Genomic DNA, 20,538 nt, shown 5'->3' on the forward strand with positions numbered 1-20,538 from the left:
GATCATAGACTATTTAGAAATTGCATTATTCTTCAGATTGCATTTATTTTTTACAGCAAAGGCTTTAGATGACACTGTTGGCTGAGCCGGGAAGAGCAATATTGAAGAGCTGGTGAATGTACCTACAGTGGCTGGCATTTATTAGGTTTGTAGGTTTCAACGTTAATCAAATTAAGATATTTAGATTTAATTGAAATATCCTCCATGGCCTTTCATACAGTCTATCTACGTATCAATTGTGTGAAAAGCCCTGATGTGGCCAATACACCCTCGAGACATTAATATTCAGAGTATGAACATAGTTGTTAATGTAACCTTTTCAAGGTCCACAGAGCATAGCATGGGTCATAGGAGACCATCAAATCAGCAGCACCAATCTTGTTCAACCAGCCCAGCCACTAACCAATAAGTCAATCAGATGATCAACAGAATGACAGATATTCAGTCCACAAACTTCGGCAACATAGAAACCAATGAGAGATTATACTGTATGCGACTTAAACAATAAACAATTAAACATAAAAAATATACAATTTGACTGGACTGCATCCTTTTTTTATTGTGCAACCATTTGTATTAAGTTAAGCGTGTGTTTATGTGGACAAATAATTGTATAAATTGAGGTCAAAATCACTTTCATTTTGTATTTCACTTAATTTGGTGTGAAAACCTTTACTCACTGATTAGTAAGTGGAGACAAATGTAAATGTGCATGTAAATTTAGGGAAACATGTGCCCCAGGTAGTAACTCTAAGAGGCTCACCATCAGTTGGAGAAGTATTTTGCTTCAGTGAAGGTACCAATACCACAATGTAAAAAATACTCCATTACAAGTAAAATACTCCATTATTAAAATGAATCCCTCAGTAAAACCACACAGGTTTCAGCAAAAACATACTAGTAAAAGTACTCAATATGCAGAAACAATATTAGATTGTTACCAATGCATCATGAGTAAACGTTAAAAAGTTAAGATGGGATACTTCCTTTGGTGGAACATCTAACAACTCACAAATATCTGAAACCTGGGACGAAGAGCTTCAAGTAAACACTGCTCTTTTGTAGAAGGACACAAGCCCAACATTTTGTAAGATTATCACGTGCTATGTATTTATGTACAGTACAAGTAGGCAACCGCCAAAATCTTTATAAGAGCAGTACTTAAGCAAATATACTTTATTGCTTTCCACCACTGTCCCTCGTCGATGTAAACTATGTGGACAACTCTGATTATGTGGGGCTCTATTTTCGGCAGACTGTGTTTCTGTTAGTCAGCGCAGGGGGCATAGTGCTCCACGGAACACGACATATCCTCGCGAGATTTCACGCGAAGCAGCGCACAGCTGTACTCGCGTGGTGTCGACCCGTGTGCTCCATGCTAAACTTATGCTAACCAACGTCTAACTTTGGTGACTTCCATGTAATATTTTTCCAATTACTTTCTGTAACATCGGCTGTACAGAGGAATCTCCGTCACAATGAGTATCCCTGCCAAGATAGCGGAGATCGAGAGTGAGGTAAGTTAGTCGGCCGGCCGGCTCCCCCAACAAGTCAGTCACGTTTTTGCTGCTAACTGCTAGCTAGCAACTGGCGTCATGAGCCTAGTTGCTACAGCGAGGACACGTATTACACCTAATATGTCTGGCCCACGGTTTATTGACCGGTTGCAGTGTGTTATAGCAGTAGCCTTTCGGGCTCTTTCGACTTGGAAATGTGTCATTAACTAATCAGTTGGAGGAGTTCCTAGCCCATCAAGTTAGGGCAGCTAAGCTAGTTAGCATAGATACGGTAACGGTGTAAGTTTGGTGTTGTATTTGATCAACCAAACTGATTCTGAAATGATCTTAACAACAAAGAAAACATTGTTTTAAACAGCCGGTGTTTTAGACGTGTCCGTGTGTTTCTTCCCATTATAATTGATTGAACAAATTCTCCTTCATGGGGGTTATTTTCGGGCCTTTAGACCGGCGCTGTCATGAAATAACTCAACTGAGCCGGCTTTAACACAGAGGCCTGGTAAAAGAACACGTTACATAAAACAGCTGGTTTGTTAGTTATCATTATTTTATATCCTCCGAGCAAGTTACTTTAAACTTGTAAGTAACTAGGTTAGCTAACTAGCGTTATTAGAATTATTGAGTTTAAGATATTTAAAGTTTAAATTATAGGTTCACTATTATGTTATGTCAGTTTTGAAACTAAAGTCAGGTTTCCACATGGACACTGGAACTGTTCTGTCCATATTGTAATTAGTCGTCCTCTTTGTGGCCATTAAAAGGTTCCTAATGCACTTCCAATGTAGGGGATGGAGGGTCAAATATACAGCCTCCTTTCTGCAAAAAAAAAAACATACATTTCAAAGTTTCCCATAGTTTATCACAAGCTGATTTTCTCTGGTAATGTTTAGTTCTACCTGACTATACAGTTTAAAAACGGTCTGCTGCTCCCTGGTTACTACAAGACTTGCATGTAAAGAATATGACCTCACACTGTTACTTTTAATTTGTAGATGGCCAGGACTCAGAGGAACAAGGCCACAGCTCACCACTTGGGTCTGCTCAAAGCTCGTCTTGCCAAACTTCGGAGGGAACTCATCACGCCAAAAGGAGGCACTGGTGCTGCAGCAGGAGAAGGTATGATCCCAATGTCTAAAAACTTAGTCCAGTTTCTGCTCTTTTCTAGGTATAATTACAAACATTTCTTATTTTTCTATCATCTTTTGATTCAAGGTTTGGATTATTTTGTTTTTGTCTTTTAGGTTTTGATGTTGCAAAAACTGGTGACGCTCGTATCGGCTTCGTCGGTTTTCCTTCAGTGGGGAAGTCAACTCTGCTAAGTAACCTTGCAGGTGTATACTCTGAGGTTGCCGCCTACGAGTTCACCACTCTTACGACAGTACCCGGAGTCATTCGCTATAAAGGGGCCAAAATTCAGGTACAAAAATGTATTTGCTTGTCTAGTACCTGCAGAAGTGTTTTTCAGTGAGATACATTTCCAGTGGGTTGCTTATTTTTAATTTCTTGTGTCTTCCCTTTAAGCTTCTGGATCTCCCTGGAATCATTGAGGGTGCTAAGGATGGAAAGGGCAGAGGCAGACAGGTCATCGCAGGTAAAGATGTGATTAGTGTGGTCTCTGCTTAGATAGGTTTTCTTTAATTAACTAGAAAAGAAACCGAGGATAATACACGTAGTGCACGTCGTTCTTTTTTTTCATTCATGTTCCACTTGAGACACTTTTCACATTGTTCATTATTGTGTGTTATTTGACTCTTAATGGCATCAAAGAGGTCAAATATAACTTCATATAGTGTGGAACGTGATGTTTCGTGGCAAATTTAAACACATTTATTTACACCCAAAGGTTTTTTTTCCCCACACAATAGGGGGACACACTTGCCTGAACAAAGTTTTAAATGTTATTTGCTTACAGATCATGCTTTAGCAAACAATATACACTGTCACATTTATTTTCCTTTTCGGTAATGTAAATATGTTTCTGTAAATGGTTGCAAATCCACTCTAACTGTCTGCTTCTTTCTCCCGTCTGTTTTAGTGGCTCGAACTTGCAACCTAATCCTGATAGTGCTTGATGTCTTGAAGCCTCTTGGTGATAAAAGGCTAATAGAACATGAGTTGGAGGGCTTTGGCATCCGGCTTAACAAGCACCCACCCAACATTGGCTTCAAGAGAAAGGACAAAGGAGGCATCAACTTCACGGCTACAGTATGTCACGCACAGAATTACAGAAATGCAACACTCTCAATTTCCACCTCCTAGGGAGTCACTGAAATGTATAACGTGATGCTCATAGAGACCTTTTTGGTTGGGTTTTGTGGGATGTGAGTGACAGTGTTTATAAATGCTGGTTGTCTATTTATTCATTCAAACAAATAATGAGCTGGGAAAGTGAGATTATCACTCTAAAATGTGAAAGCCTGGCATGCAGGACTAAAACTGTCAGGGATATCTGAAAGCTGATTGTCAGTTTGTTTTGATGATGACGACATGTGAAAGCCTTTAATATGTATGTGTATAATGAAGTTATTCAAATGTTTGCACTGATCTGCAGGATGAAAAGCAGACAATGTTTTTTACACAGGGTGTGTGTAGCCGCAGTAAAAAACACTGAAACACTTTACAATGCCGCCCTCCAGTGGACATGTATAACATTAGATGTCACTAAGTAGCTCCTACATATTTACTCTCCTGTCATTATGCGATGTATCGGTTTGCATTTGGTGAACACTATAATTACCTTTTGGCTTTATATCACTTTACTGATAGATTTTCATCATATTGCACTTGGACCATTAGTTAACTGTCTCAATGTTTTTTGTTGATTGTCATCATGCCTTTCATCCTCTCTTCAGTGTGCACAAACCGAACTAGATGGTGAGACTGTTAAGAGTATCCTGGCAGAGTACAAGATCCACAACGCCGACATCACTCTGCGCAGTGACTCCACAGCTGATGACCTCATTGATGTGGTGGAGGGAAATCGGTAAGCTGCTGAAGTGCCAGAATGGGCCCTCCTTAGTCACTCTCAGTGGGTGTGGCCAGTTGGAATCTGAAATCTCATATAATTTTCTACTACACAACAATGCTATTTATGGGTTCAAACCCTGCTTTATAATTTCAGACCACTTCCAATTTTTTCAGACGTGTGTGTGTGTAATGTATTCATACACTTTAATTACGCAATGCCTTTTATAAATAAAAAAGAAACTATGGGATAGCCATTCCTCAATGTAATTGGATATAAAAACCTCAGCAAATGTGATCAAATCAAGTATATGGACAATGTGGGGTGTGGCGTCTGTAGTCGGTCGAAGTCTGTGCCGTGTTAGATACTGGACAAGGACTTCCCTTCTCTGGTCTTTTTTGCATTTTATTGCAAGGCACGATAACAGCATAACATCCTAAGACCGAAGCAAAAGGGGAGCGCATACTCCCTCCACTCTTCTAAAAGAATCAAATGACCAAAATATATTCTTTCTGTAAAATAACCCATGCAACAACCGAAATAGCTGCAGTTCTATAGTAACAAATCATTCACAGGGTATCTTTTCCATTAATGCTTTCTCTGCCTGTGTAAGACCATAAACGGAGTCATGAAATGCTCCAAAGGGTCTCGGCAGTACACTCTAGCCTTGCAAGCTACACTGCACTCCTGCCACCTGAATTATCAGTTTCACGTAGAAACATAAATATAGCAAAAAGTAGAAGTGTGAAGAGTATGCGGCTGACAAATCTTAACATTATTGCTAATTATTAGTGATAATGCTGCAATTTCATGTACAGCAAACACTTACAGTCTCTTCTCAACAGGGTCTACGTCCCGTGCATTTATGTGCTCAACAAAATCGATCAGATCTCCATCGAGGAGCTGGACATCATCTACAAGGTGCCCCACTGTGTACCCATCTCAGCCCACCACCGCTGGAACTTTGATGACCTGCTGGAGAGGATGTGGGACTACCTACAGCTTGTGCGCATGTAAGTGTTGTTTACACAGTCCCCACTAGGGAGTGTGACTAGAGGATTTAAATGGTGCAGAGCTGGACGTGAAATTTTTATTTAGTTTGTTCGAACTGTAATATTTGATGGAGATCCTTTGTTCTTTTGCAGCTACACTAAACCCAAAGGCCAGCTTCCTGATTACACTTCACCTGTTGTACTCCCTGAGGATCATACTGCTGTCGAGGATTTCTGCCTGAAGATTCACAAAAGCCTCGTCAAAGAACTCAAGTAGTGAGTATTGGTTTAAATCTTTTCTTTCTTTTTTTGCACACAGATTTGATCATGTGTGCACTCTTGTACACTATTTCCTACAGACGGGTGTTTCTCCTCCGTGTTTTAATCTACAGGTGTCGTTATGTTATTCAGTACATCAGAACAAAAAATCCTATATTTTAATATAAATAACATTATATGGCACGCATCATTTTATTTATCTAACAATAATAATAATAATATGCTCTAGTTCACACATAAAAAATGACAAGCGTTCCTTACTACGGGATAAAACAGTCACTTTAATCACAGCCATTGCCCTCTTTACAGTGAGGCGCACCAGAACCGCATTCATTTGAGTCCGGATTAGGATCTGAGATGATGTGTTTCACAAACCTCTCTAAATGGGAGGGCTAAGATCATCAATCTTATCTATGTTGGTGCTGCTGAGCATTATCCACCCTCAAGGGAATTAATGGGTCAAACGGTGACACACGCAATTAGAAAGCCTTTGTAACTCAAGGATGTCATTGTACCCTGTAGGTTACTTTATTGTGCAGAACCATTGTTGCTGTAGCAAAAGAATAATATAGATGAGATCCTTTATCTCAATGACTTCCTGACTAAATATATGGGATGAATTAAAAAAAAGCATCTGATTTTATTTTCTGGTGTAGTTAAGGTGCGGATTACCACATAATGAGGTCTATCATCCTTTTCTGTCGTCCTATAATGGGGTTTAAACTTAAACATGCATCCTGTTTACAGTCTAAATACATAATGTATGTATAACACTAATTTCAATATTTTTGTCTTTCAGTGCACTTGTGTGGGGATCATCTGTGAAACACAACCCTCAAAAGGTGGGCAAGGACCATGTGATGGAGGATGAAGACGTTATCCAGCTGGTGAAGAAGTAAAGAGTCGTCGTCGACTGCATGGCCGTGTTCACGACAGTTGCTCAGTAATTCACCAAACGTAGCCATAAGAGCATCTGTCACGCCATTCCCACTTCTTTGCTATTATTAAAAAACCAGACGACATGAGTGTAAGTGTTGCTTTTAGAAGAACCCACAGTACTTGACACCATGAATAGTTCATATTGAATATTGGTTACGGCATGCATTCAAATAAAACATTAAAAACATTCAATCAAGGAATTGTGTTCTTTGTTATTGTGCAACTGTTTATTTTATTTTTTTATCTTGCTTCCAAAATGTCAACACATCACAACTCTTCTCCTGTACGGCGTGGTTGATTTAACTTGTCTGTCTATCTTGCCTTCATCGTGGTGGGTTCAATATTAACATGCATGTGTCAAGTGTAGCCGGGCACAGTTTTTCTTTCTTTAAATCAAGATGATCTAATGTGCTCCATCTGGTGTGCCTTAAGAGCGTCACCGAAACGTTGCCTCATTAAATCCTGTGCTCCATCACAGTAACACGCCACAGTCTCCTTCAGAGGTACACCAGCGCCAAGCAGCAACGTTACTGCGACCATTTCAGTCTGGCTCAGAGAAAAGAAGTCATTTGAAAGCCCTGTCCAGCTAAACGATTTGTGACATTGATGATGAAGGCAGTTATTCAGGCTGGTGCGCCACCCCCTCTCTGTGGAAGGGACCGCCACTCAGGTTAATCAGTTCATTCACTCACATGCAGTCTGGGAACATCACATGCCAGCTGTTCACAACTAACAAGACTCCACAGAACCAAATGAAGAGCATTTCATCAGAGCCGGGAGCACTTCTGGTAGCTTGCATTATCTGATTTCGATATATGGCCGACCTGCATAAAGAGTAGCGGCCATTTTGTGTCAGAGCAACTCGTACAGTGACTCAATGGGTTGTTAATGCATTCGTATGATTGTGGTATAATATAGATGTATTTCAATTTGAAGAATTAAGAGTACGCTTTATGGAACTCAACAATAAAGATGCATTCAATTTAGCTGAGCTTTCCCAATGCTGTATGATCCTCGTTTCATTATGCTACAAAGATGTGGTTCTGGCCTTTATTATTTCAGCTTTGTTTAACCCTTTATGGGGCACTCGGTTAACTACTTTGTGAGGGAAATTACCATATATGGTTACCTGTACAATAAAGTTAAATAAACTGAAGTTTACATTTCATCTCATATTCCATAAAATGTATGAAATGGGAAAAGGTTGGTGTGTATTAGACATACAAAATAACTATGGCATAAAAGATCCAAAATACATCAAAGTAACTACAATCTTTTATACATATTCACTAAAAGGGTATATATTATAGCTCTGCCTACATTGTGCAATAGAGAATAAGATATCTCAATAGTTGATCCCCAAACAATTGAATCCACTCTGCGGTCGAGGAGAAAAACTGCTTCGCACGACCACAAAAATAATATTTCTACTCTCTCAAACAAGAAGCCATTGTCAGAAGGGCTATTAATATTGTCTATTAATTACTGGTTACACTCGTTTACACTGTCTGATTCTGAACAATGTTAATCTTGGGTGGTTCACAGAGATGTAGATATGCAACAGGATTCCGCTTCATCGATAAGTAAGAAGCCAGACGGACAATTCTCAACACTATAATGGTCAATGAGGATGCTATCAAGTGTTTTCTATCTTATAGACTACAGTTCTTACTGAGAAAATAGACACTTTTGTAGGAAAAGCTGCAGTGCTTGAGGTTATTGCATGCCCGTCCTGCAGCAGCAGGATCAACCCGCCTCAGACGCCACCTCTTCCCCACCCCCTTTTACCCTGTAAATTATAGCAGCACTTTAGCTAATGAAAGAGTTGAAGACCGGGCACTAATAAAAGCCATTAAGTGAATAAAGCACTTCCCCTCTAACAAAATTAAAGAATCTACCCATTTGCAGAGGGAGGACTCTGTATTAATATTTATGAAATGCGGAACCGGCGGCCCCCCCAAAACACCCCAACCAACGTCCAATCCCAGCCTGACCAAGTCCTTCTTGCCAGTGCACCTATCCCAAGAGAACATCACCAACCCCTCCTAGCTGGAAGGAGGGGCAGGAGATGGGGACTTGAAGGGTGCCGAGGACGCAGTCAGGACAGTCTCTCTCCAGTTGAGCAAGCTGGAAGAACCCAAGACACAGCTCCTCAACTCCCTCAGCCGGCTGCAACTCACACCGACTTTGGGACCAGAAGATGGAAAGGTGGGTTTCATAGGAAAGTGAGTTTCCAAAGACAGCATCTGGAGGTTGTTAGGTAAATAGGTTATGACTAAGTTTCATATTTGTAGTATTGTATTGATAGTTTGTTTGGTTTTGAACCTTAGTCGGAAGAATATTTTATGTAGTGCATTTGCTTAGAACAAAATATTTTACTTATAAATTATTACGAATAGTTTTCAGTCAAATGTGCATGCATGAGTTTTGAAATCCAACTCCTGAACGACAGTAATTGTGGTGTTCATTCAAAGTTTTTGAAGAAAGAAAAAACATCAAAAACAAGGTAAGGACGTATAATTATGTATCACAATCATCTGTGCATAAAAACCATCACACCATCCCATCAGCCACACTGCATCCTTTGAAACATCCTCATTGTTCTGAAAAACAGAAGTCCGTTTCACCTCCGCCGTCTACCATTTTCACATTCATATTTTAAATTTTCACCCACAGTACTCCCGCTTTCATGCCTTTTGGTCAACTACAAATGCAGTTTTTCGTTGGCGCATCCATATGCATTGTGGTGTAATTTCATCACACAAAGTGGTTCAGTTGCCAGAGCTCTAAGTTGATTATCGCACCATGCCTTCTCATTTTAGTAAGATGTCCGTGGGGAGCTGAAAGAGACACAAGAGAAGGTAACAAGATTGTCAAACCTTTTGGCGAAACAGCTTGATGGTATCATGACTCTTGACATTGCACTTAGTGACCGTTAACATAGTTAGGACCAAATAGCCAGAAGGGGTTGTGTGTTTACTCTGAGAAGACAGCAAATGTCCGAACAAGGGCAATATAGCAATATGGCAATAACCATCATTCTTGCGCCCATTGGTATCTCTAGACTTATTTTTCAGTCAATTGCATGTCAAATTTTAGAGATTGGACTGTAGATGCTGCAGTTCCTATAAGATCGCTGACAAATTACCCAAACTCTGTTTCAATGGATCAATTGAAGAACAGCCAACAGACTGATGGACAACTTATTCGATTAAGCCACCATTCTTCAGGTCTGCTATCCATCTTTCTTGAAAATGTTTAACATTTGAATGTTTGTTTCATGAAATAGCCATAGAGTTTTTAGACTTTTTTCCAGTCGTGGCTAGTAGAGTTGGGTGCGATGGGCGCGATGGGCGGGGTTCGACGCAGTTTGTGCGCAGGAAGGGTGTAGCCCTTTTTTCCGCAGTGAGTGTGACCTATGACTAATCGCTTTTATAAATTATTATTATTCTGCAGATGATCTTAACGGCAAACGCGTACACTTATTTTCTAATCGTTATGTAAACCAATGGTGAGATTTGTCTATTTTTTTACATTTTTGTATCCATCCATGAGCTTGGATCTCCTCCCTCACACCTTTGGACTTTTTCGACTCTTGGACTGCAGATACAAACCAACCCATGGGATTGTCCTTCAACTGCAAGAAGATATACTTTAATGATGATGTATTTCTTTACTACTTGATGAGTTGTTCGACAAAGGCAAAAATATGTGTTCTGTTTCAATGATTTTCTCCCTCCATTTGCATTTAAACCAAATGAAAAAGCTTTCAAGTTCCTTGACGGCAGTATTTTGAGCGTTTCTGTATTTGCCCAGGACCCCATTGTGCTTGATCTAACCATGCAGTGCATCTTCTGTCCATGGTTGTGCCAAGCACCTTGGAGGCTTGTGAGCACTATCAGCCTTCTGTTGTGAATACCTGAGCAATTAAAAAAGTCATCGATGTACAGATATTTTATATGTAGAAATAAGCATGAAATTAACTCTGAAATAGGGCAATACAACTGAAATGAAGGTTATAGGGTGTACAATAGGACCATCATTATACAATGCCTGGCTCTAATGTTGTTTTAATTCTTATTCTGTTTGATATATATCATCATGTACTCCAAGATGTAGGTCCATGACCAATAAATATTGTCTAAACATAGGGTGTGTTTGATTGACATTCATTACAATGTTGAATGAAGGGCAAAAATGGATTTACAGCATTCATAGATAAAACATTTTCTAAAAAGCTGGTTGGTGTCATAAAAGCAGATTTGTGGAAACGATCAATCACTGTAAGTGCTCTGTGGCTTTTAACTACGAATTTCAGACAGTGATGGTCATGCATTAAAAAAATGTGCACTCTGTTAAGACATCACTGATCTGTAAATCAAACCATGAGACATGCAAGTCCATGAGCTTTAGACTCTCTCACACACACACACACACACACACACACACACACACACACACACACACACACACACACACACACACACAAACACACACACACACACACACACACACACACACACACACACACACACACATCTTTTTTATATTCATAGTTTTGTTTCTGCAATGTGCTGAGCGTCTTATTCTCTATGTTATACCATAAGTCAAATCACAATAGTGTATTTAACCAATACATTTTAATTGAATAAACCAGACGTGTCCTTTCTTTATGACTCTTATTTGAATGAACTCAGTCTTCTCTCACTTCAAGTGCACTAACGTAACCTACAATGTAAAACATGATTCTGTTAGAATCACTGTCAGAATGACCATTAGCAATGAAGTACACCAATAACCTTGGTCGTACCTTTGTTGTGGCCAATGGATTACAAATCAAATGTATCAAATGTATTTATATAAAAAAAAAAGGACATGAAATAAAAGAGTAAAAAAAATGCAGAGAACTTTGTATGTGACAACTGTTTGTTTCATGTCTCTTTGTATTTTTCTTCTCTAAATTCCAGCTTTTTCTTCAATCCGGTGCTGATAAAATAAAGCCAAACTGCATTTCATCAAATGGCTACTTGAAAAGACCCCGCATGTTAAAACACTCAAATTTAGAGCGAAAAAAAAAATGTATACAGCCAGGTACAAAAAAGGTTTTGGTCTCTATGGTTAATATCTCCGTTTTGACAGTACGGGGGACTTTTTTTTTTATATAACTCACCTTCTAAATTATACTAAGGCTTAACGTGAGGCCTATTTGAGGGCATGGCCACTTTGAGTGACAGGCCTGTTGCTCCTCCCCCCGGACCCGCCTCAGCTCCTCCGAAGATCCACCTCTTTGCACATTTTAAGTGGCGATTTCAGGCTGCGATACTTTCTACACTGAGGATGTGAACATTTGTATTCAACATTGTGTACACATATTTACCTCTTGTAAGATCGCCTGATGTTTGGCTATTCTGGACAGAAACACTCCCTTGATGGGATTCACATGCCCAAGTGCGCAATGGAGGTGGTTTCAAGTAGGATTGTGATGCGCTGGAAATCTGCATTCTGTTTTACACAAAAGAAGTTAGTAGGTATGACATCATTTAAATGTATTATAATAACAAGTTGAATACTATCTCATAAGGTTGACTCCTGAGTATTTATTTTAATCATTTTTCATTAATATAAATACTAGCATACTTAATAGTATGGCAGTATGTGACAAACCCGCTTATGTATGTATTTGTGGATGTGTTGCTTGACACTCAACGCAGTGCATCTGTTTTTTGTGCATATGTTATAATTATAATGCTACTGTGATGCCCATATCAAATAAAGTATATAATAATAATAGGTGCATTACCGCCACCTACTGGGCTGGAGTGTGTAGTAGTTTTTATTTGGATGATGACGTTGGCACCACAGTCTGCAACTTGATAGGACAATAATTTAACAAATGTTGTGTTAGTCACTCCTGTGAGACAGAAAATACATCCTTTAAAAGGAGGCACTGTGTGAATATAACACCCAAATCCTCAATGTCTTACACAAAACAAGCATCTATGTCCAGGGTTCACACTAGTAATACTAAACTAGAGGTCCAACACACTTGTTCACAGTAATGAATGCACATTCTTTATATATAAATGAAAATGTAACATTAGCCAGAATTTCCACCCTGAATTTAAGCCACTAAATTGAATTTAGCTAGACCATTAATTTAATTACACTTGTGCTTTTCTTATTGTCATATATCAATATGTATTTCATGAAAATCCTAATTAAAATGATCTTGTGAGACTAAGAGGGATGTTAAATACAATTTAAAATAAGACCCGGAGTCACAATTTTAGACAGTCAAATGCAGCAAAGCCTAAATGTATTATTCAACACACTTCTCAAAGCCAAAGTTTGACCAACATCTCATTTTCTGGATGGTTATTTCTATATTTAAAAATTATAATTAAAATATGTAATTTCACACTTTTAGCTGAAATCCAAGATTCTGACCCGTATCTCAAAACCATACTGGTCATAAACAGGTTTTGTGTGATGAATGCTATATTCTCCCATAATGCAATACTCACATCTAGCTAGACTAACTGCTAAAACAATGAGTACTGTATATACATAGCCTGTGTGTGGATTTAAGACACATTGCAGTTGTTAATCTTGATCCAAGCTGATCAGTTGAGCAGACAGGGCTTCAAGTAAACTGTGGATCCTCTCTGCAGTCTGTCGCTGACCTTACGCCCAGACAGGGAGGAGAGGGTTAACAGATCATCCCATTAGACTGGACTATGTTGGCTGCTTCACATAAAAACGCCGCTCACCCTTTTCTCAAACCAAGACAAGCTCAAAACCAAGAATGCCCTTCAATGAACAGACAGATATTTATGACATTTATTTGATCTGATTAGACGCTTCTGGATTTCAGTCAGTCTTGAAATCAGAGGGTAACAAGTGCACCAGATAATGTCCACACAATATATTATTGTTCTTGTTCTTGAAGTCGTTCTTATGTTGCAGCTAATCACAAATGTGTTACTGACTGCGGAAAGAAAAAACAAAAACAGTACGTGACAACTCTTTTAGACTACTGCAGGTGTCCACAAATGACAGAGCATTTACATCTACTATACATTCACAAGCTGAACGTTAGCAAACGTTGCATTATGTTTAATTGGGTTACTATAATCCGTTTTGTTTAACCATACAAGAGGTACATAAAAAAAAAAAAAACATTTAATTTCCTCCCTCACACTTTCAAAATAAATGTATTGAAAAACTTACTCTGCCATTGTTATTTTTGAATCAAAAAGCTGGAAATACTCTACTACACAGTAGAATTATACACACGTTTGACACAGTGGGGATATAATAATGTTCAATACTCAGACATGTTGGACCTTCAGAAAGGTGGATCCCGTGGGACTGCAGCTGATTTACTCTGATGTACCACCATCACAAATTAGTACAAGATGAGATGTTTTTAAAATGCAAATTCATTCTACCATATTTGTGCCAGATTGTTAGGCTGTAAACAGAGTACTTTATTAGGCGATATTTTATTCCACAGAATGGAAAGCTCTTTGTACATTCATAACACCTCCTGCAAAATTAATTACAAAAGCAACAAGCATTATTTAGATTGGTGAATTGTAGAGTTTCAATAGGAACCACATTAATAACAAAAAGAATCAATGCAGGATAAATGTGAGTGAGCTTGTTGTTCAGGCAACAGTTTTATGAATGTACAACAAGTACCAAGACATACAGTATCAAAGAAAACACGAAAACACATAACTCACACAGTACAAACTTCTGTGATGTCTGCAGTGGACACCAGGATAACAAAAAAGAAATTCTGAGCTGAAATGGGACAAATGTATATTTTTAACTCATGTGAAATGCAAATGATTTTGTGATGTGGCAGTTTCTCTAAAAAAGGGATATTAGTTTATTAAAATGCATCTCTGTAGGGTTGCCTTGTTAGTAGAACTAAACTGAAGTGCATCAGTAACAATCTGAGGATTTATGTGGTTGTTATAAGACACTTTGCCCGAATGTTAAAGGACTGGTTTATCTTCAGAAGGCTGTTTTGTCAACGCTGGCCGTCTTGAACAGTAACTGAATAGCATGAAACCTCCACTGTGCCGGCAGCAAAACAATGCCATCCCCAAAACGCAAAAAAAGCCCCCAAGTATATTTTAAATTCTGTGGACAACTTTTCCAATAAGTGCATCATTAGTTGTTAGTTGTTTTTTTTCCCAAAAGGAAACCAGTAAACTACGGCTCAATCGTAGAGATCGAGCCGTAGTTTACATACAGTGATAATGTCCATCAGAAGCCAGTCAGTTACCATTCTATGTCCAATTCTGCACAACATCTCGCTGTAATTTCACCACAGGCCCCATTTAATGTGGCTGGATGACGTCTGTACAGCCTGTAAAGTCAAGCCTTGTCGAACTATGGAAGACAAGACATAGAAAGAGAGAAACAGTGTTTTGGCAAAAGCATCTCTACAAGTAGGAATTTTGGCTCGATCTTACCAAAACAAGGCAAAAAAAAGGGTATGTCGCATTGCCTGGCTAAGCAAAAATAGTGCCATTATTGCCAGCAGTCTGGATGAAAAATTCTATGGCAACATTTTCCGAGGCGGTCCATTGTTCTTGTAACATCTCATCTACAACCAATATAACCATGTCTACGGATGGACATACTGTATATTTGTCTTAAATGTAGGTTGCAACTTCAATTTGCAGCTCATGCAATCGACCCCAAAATAATTGGGGCTGGAGGGTTTGATTGAGGTTCGTGTGCATGTGAAAATACACCAACATAACCCCTGGTTTATTAAATGTCTCTCTCAAGCGTAGATCTGTCCCGGACCACCTGTGTGTGGCTTTTCTCCACTGAGGCGCTCCTGGCTCGGCTGGCGGTTGTTGTCGTTGGATTTGATGACACCTACGTAGTCGTAAATCCCCACTTCCAAGTTCTTGGCCCTCAAGGCAGCAGTATGGAGCTTCTCCAGAAAGTCAGGCATACCTGCCAGGTGCAAAGAGAGAGTTTCCCCATTATCAGGGTAGAATACCAAAACATGAAATGTATGTGGAGGAATGTAGAAATGCACAGCAATCTGAATGCAACAGCAAACCAAATAGCAAAACATTTACAGTGTGAGGATCTCAAGTGTGAGGATCTACCGCTAAATGTCATTGTAAATGCAGAAGGGACAAATTAGTGAAATATGAATGTGAAAATAGCCCTACAAAGTCTTCACACAGTGGTAAGAGCTTACCACTTGACACCATCCAGTTCACACAGTAACGAGGAAAGACAGTCTGAGGATCGTCACTGTAGGTCAGCAGGTAGTCGAATCCATTCTGTTAAGAACAAAACACAAACTTAAACTCAGTGGCTACAAAACACAGGATCCTGGATGCAAGTTAAAGTATTTCATGGAGCAACACATTCACAACAAACCTCATCAAAGGTCTTGTGAGGGCGGATGACCATCTTTGACTGGTATGAATGGACTCTCACAAATTCCTGAGACTCTGGGACTCTGTGATGCTGCACGGCTCTACAATTAGAAACGTTTTTTGTTAAGTAATGTATCAAACCCTAGACTATATTTGACAAAAGAGACATATTATTATTAAAGTTCCACCTGGATACCAGGACCATCAGGTTGTTGTCTACGTCAACATCATAGCGCCGCACATACACATAGTCCCTCGAGTACATGGGATACTGTGAGGAGAGATTAAACATGATTAAATAACAGCTGATGAATATGCTGGAACATGGCTAGTAGTTGCTCTTAACACATGATAAACCAAGGTCAATCAGTGTGCTTGTACAACAACACAAAAGAAAAAAAGTTATCTGTAAATACACATTAAGTTGGACAAATAGCCTGCCCCATTACCCAGGGGGGGTAGCACTTGTTTGTAACTAACACATCTAGATGTTTTTCCATGAACACCATTAGATGTGTTTTTAAGATTTAGCATCTTTCTGATGTCAATCATGTCTCATATGGCATTTTCTGATTATTCTTTGAAATGTGTTCCTTACGTGTTGTGCCATGTGGACTATGTCTATTGTTGTCCGTCTGAGTTCTTGGTGGCAAATTAGTTTCCCCACTGGGGATTAATAAAGCTTTCTAATCTAACCGAGCTAGCACGCTGCGGTTGTGTGAAGCATAGTGGTGGTGGATGAAATATTAGTTTTTCTACAGATTCACATGTTTATGCCTGCTGAACAGGCATATTGATAAGTTATTTGCACTAAAAGTAACATGCCTTATTGCCCTTGTTATCCTCACTTCACCTCGTTAACTTTTGTCTCCACTGTGGCCTCTCTGCTCTGCTGTTGGCTGACTTTGGTGTGTTTGTGTGTTTGGAGGAGCCCAGCCCTGACACAGGGCAAGGGAGATGTGTGCTGCAGCATGATATTATACGACACCCAAACAAACATTAAATAGTAACTATGAAAACCACCAAAAACGTTTGAGATTAAAAATACTCCGGTCTTAAATAATTTTGCACCGGCCCTAGTTTAATACTGGGTTTCAGGTACCCATCTCTACCATTAACACACAATAGCAGTCGACAGAAACTCACAGGAAAGTGTGTAGCCCAGTGCACAACTTCAGAGCCAGTACAGGCATCTCTGTCCACCACTTCAAGCTTGATAACCAGCGCATCCCACTTCTTTCTGTACTCCGTATCCAACTGGGGGAAAGGGAGAAAGGGGAAAGCATAAGTCAAGGGTAAGGTGCTTATTATAGCACACAGAGTGAGTGCCAGTGGCTTTTGTGCTGCACACAAGCAGGGCAAGCACGTTGGTTGTGCAAGTGCAGCTGGTTAATGGTAATGATAAACAAGCTGTCATATATAAACCATGAACGCAATCCATGCGAAGATTCAAACGTGAAAGTCCCACTTTTATAAATATTAGATTGTCAACAAAATGACTACCATTGACAGTTTGATCCGCTTACGTAATTGTCATTTAATATCAGTAATAGAAAGATTTCCCATGGTTCTTCAGTCAGACTTCAGGTGTGAGGCGATTGCTGCTAACCCTGATAAGGAACCATGAGTACTGCTCTCTCTCCTCCTGATGGTTTTCTTATTGTAAGCCAGTATTTTAGGAGAATAAGTTATCCATTTCACCTACTTTCTTCATTAATCGAGACTGACATATTCCTAGAAGTACATTAGAAAAGTCTTTACCTGTACATTGAAGAACTGCCTTGGGGTGACATCGTTGTAGGAGCCCAACACTGCAAGTAAAACATAGTGAAAGGATGCAGAATTTTCAGACAAAGTCATACCAATAAATCCACAACCAAAGTACCAGATTAAACTCAAGAGCACAAAAGTAACTTGTGAGATTGTGAGTTGGCTGACCTCTGTATTCATAGAGGTGACTGTTGGGTATTGGGCGCTTCCACACTTTGAAGCCTTTTTTCTCCACCACAACTTCCCAGCCAGGTTCAAGCTGTCCTGCCTTTGTCCCTGTAGTTATGTTTAGACATTTCACAGCCTCCATTGCCTGTAGCTCAAGTCCACACCTTCAAATGGATGCAAACAACAGGACAGGTTATTTAGCATAGATAAAATGGCATTACAGATGATCGTCACATAATGCTGTATTCTAAATACAAACGGAAAGAATAACTAAATGTTTTAAGAAGGTGTTGAGCGGCTAGAACAACATCAACGATTATACAAGTTTATTTTCTAGAGGGACGAACAACGTTCTCAAAAAGATATTCCCTCATTTTGGGTTCTGATGATGATGGCTGTCTAACAAGATATCCTGTAGGTGTTCAAATCATTTGAGATTTACTTCCTGTAATTTGGCATGCAGGAGGAGTGTGTCCGAGTGCATTTAAAGAAAGATATCAAACCTTTGAATTTCCTCATCTTGAATCTTGTCATTCTCCCACAGGAAGATACCAGCCAGGGCCGCGACAAGTTTCCCAGTCGGGGCGTGTTGACTCTGAAACCTCCGCCATATGTTACCGACCAGGGTCCACCTGGTCCGCTCGGAGTACAGGTTGGAGTAAAGCTCGCCGATCTGGCATGCACGCCGGAGCCTCTGTCCGGTTACGAAGCTGCAGTGGTCCACAAATATGGAGAGCAAACCCTTCCTCTTTTGGCCAGACCCTGCGGCCTCACTGGCACCGACACCTGCCCTCTGGATCCAGGACAACAACAGGCCCATGTTCCTGCCCAGCCACGGGACCCTCTCGATTTGTTCTCTGCCCTCCTCGACGGTTCGCTTCAACGACCTGCTTCTTTGAAGCCTCATTGCGTTCACACCGATCTCGCAGATCGGACGACGGGGCACAGAGTGAAACATGACAGCGGTGACCGTGACACAAGTTCCCAAAGGCAAAATAAACGTCAGCAAAGTGGAGTCGCTTACGTTTAGCTAACGAACTTCGCAGCGACAGCTAATAATCCGTGGACGTGCACCATGCATTACTTTGTATACAGTTGATATGTCAGACGTGTGGCTAGACAGGCATATAACTATATCCTTGTTGTAAGGTCAACTACTGAGTCGTCTAGTGCATACGAGCACGCGACATGTTACGTTACCGTTAGCATTAGCTAACGTTATCTGTCGATCAGTGCGAGACAGACTAACCGCACCCTACACGTCCGCCCTTACTTCTTAATCCAATATATAATAACGGCACGCTAAACTATATCGTCTACTGTAACGCAAACACAATAGTCTACCTGCTTATCTCTCCTGGAGACTGCCTCACGTTTTTAAAACTCTCGCAGCGCATTTGACCTCCTCTTTCTAGTCACCCACACACCCACTCGGAAGTCCCGCCTTCTAAACTGGAGAGCGGGCGTCCATTGGACGTTTGTTGCTCTCGAGCCATTCTGATTGGTCTTAGAGGAAGCCCGTCTTAAAATGATCTGCTCGGGCACCAGCATGTACACAATGTACAGCTTTGCGCCTCTACCAAAGCTCCCCACTTTCCAGTTCCTTCCATGATGTTTGTCCCAGCACCTCATGTTAGCCATATAGGTTAGGAGGAGAAGGTTATTTTCAAACATTGTCCAGGATCGGTGTCAGAAAGGTCAGACAGAAAGCTGAGGCCCTACTTAAGAGAAGTCTAGTGTAACCATAGAGTGTAATCCTTCAACGATGCTGTTCATACTGATAAGTCATAAGGAATTTCACCGCGTGTATTTGAGTTGGAAAGATGAATTATTGCATATTTTTGTGATTACAAACTTATTATTATAACAATTTGTCATATTAACTAAAAACACCACTTTCTAGTTTGTTCTTGCAGTGACCTTGCGTTACATTACGTTTAAAAAAAAACACTTTGAAAACGTACCCAGATTACTGTTATGATAAAACTCTGACAAATATTTGTTTTATGACATCGAGTAATTGTTACTCCATTCTAACACTTCCTCAATATGAACATTTGTTGAAAACGTGTTGTTATCCTTTAGTTTGTGTTTGTTTGGAAGGTGGGGGTTGAAAACTATAATAAGAGAGCATGTTTTACATTTGAATCGTCCGAATGGACATACAAAAATATACAAGCCGATAAAGAAATCTTTGTTATCAAAATGTTATTACAGTAATATGACGCCAGATGGCTCTGTTTCACCGTGCAGAGAACTGGAAGTGTTGCCATCTGCATAATCCTGCACATAGATCGCACATAATACTAAAATTATCTCATGCAGTCTAACATGTCAACAATTTTAAACAACAGGGCATATTATATATTTATATTAACTCTCAATCTACACCACTATTTCTGATTCAAATATTACATTGACGAAGTTGGTGTAATAATACTTCACAACCTGTTTTGCCTTGATTTATCTTATGTCATTAATCACGA

The 20,538-nt window shown here is 39.8% G+C and overlaps 2 protein-coding genes across 2 annotated transcripts; one reads left to right on the plus strand and one right to left on the minus strand.

Annotated features, from left to right (window-relative positions):
- Positions 1 to 1,377: 1,377 nt before the first annotated feature.
- drg1 (developmentally regulated GTP binding protein 1) lies at positions 1,378 to 6,884 on the plus strand. Its single transcript, XM_079235109.1, has 9 exons — positions 1,378 to 1,517; positions 2,510 to 2,633; positions 2,759 to 2,934; positions 3,039 to 3,108; positions 3,553 to 3,722; positions 4,370 to 4,500; positions 5,328 to 5,495; positions 5,628 to 5,750; positions 6,553 to 6,884. Exons 1-9 carry the CDS (start codon positions 1,479 to 1,481, stop codon positions 6,650 to 6,652), a joined length of 1,101 nt encoding a protein of 366 aa, XP_079091235.1. The 5' UTR covers positions 1,378 to 1,478; the 3' UTR covers positions 6,653 to 6,884.
- A 6,634-nt stretch (positions 6,885 to 13,518) lies between these two features.
- On the minus strand, positions 13,519 to 19,010 carry stard7 (StAR related lipid transfer domain containing 7; the record flags this gene model as incomplete). The annotated part of the gene is made up of 8 exons (XM_079235699.1): positions 13,519 to 15,677; positions 15,931 to 16,015; positions 16,116 to 16,215; positions 16,303 to 16,385; positions 17,261 to 17,371; positions 17,876 to 17,925; positions 18,053 to 18,216; positions 18,556 to 19,010. The coding sequence occupies 8 exons, from the start codon at positions 19,008 to 19,010 to the stop codon at positions 15,499 to 15,501; spliced, it is 1,227 nt and encodes a 408-aa protein (XP_079091825.1). The 3' UTR covers positions 13,519 to 15,498.
- Between the last annotated feature and the right edge of the window lie 1,528 nt (positions 19,011 to 20,538).

Source organism: Taurulus bubalis (genome assembly GCF_910589615.1).
Source record: "Taurulus bubalis genome assembly, chromosome: 19".
Lineage (NCBI taxonomy): Eukaryota > Metazoa > Chordata > Actinopteri > Perciformes > Cottidae > Taurulus > Taurulus bubalis.

What these genes read in the sequence shown, in the direction of transcription:
- drg1 (XM_079235109.1), top strand. Translation starts at nt 1,479, where the DNA reads ATGAGTATCCCTGCCAAGATAGCGGAGATCGAGAGTGAG. An exon ending in AGGCAGACAGGTCATCGCAG is followed by an intron (nt 3,109 to 3,552) that starts GTAAAGATGTGA and finishes CGTCTGTTTTAG; the next exon opens with TGGCTCGAACTTGCAACCTA. An exon ending in GCATCAACTTCACGGCTACA is followed by an intron (nt 3,723 to 4,369) that starts GTATGTCACGCA and finishes TCCTCTCTTCAG; the next exon opens with TGTGCACAAACCGAACTAGA.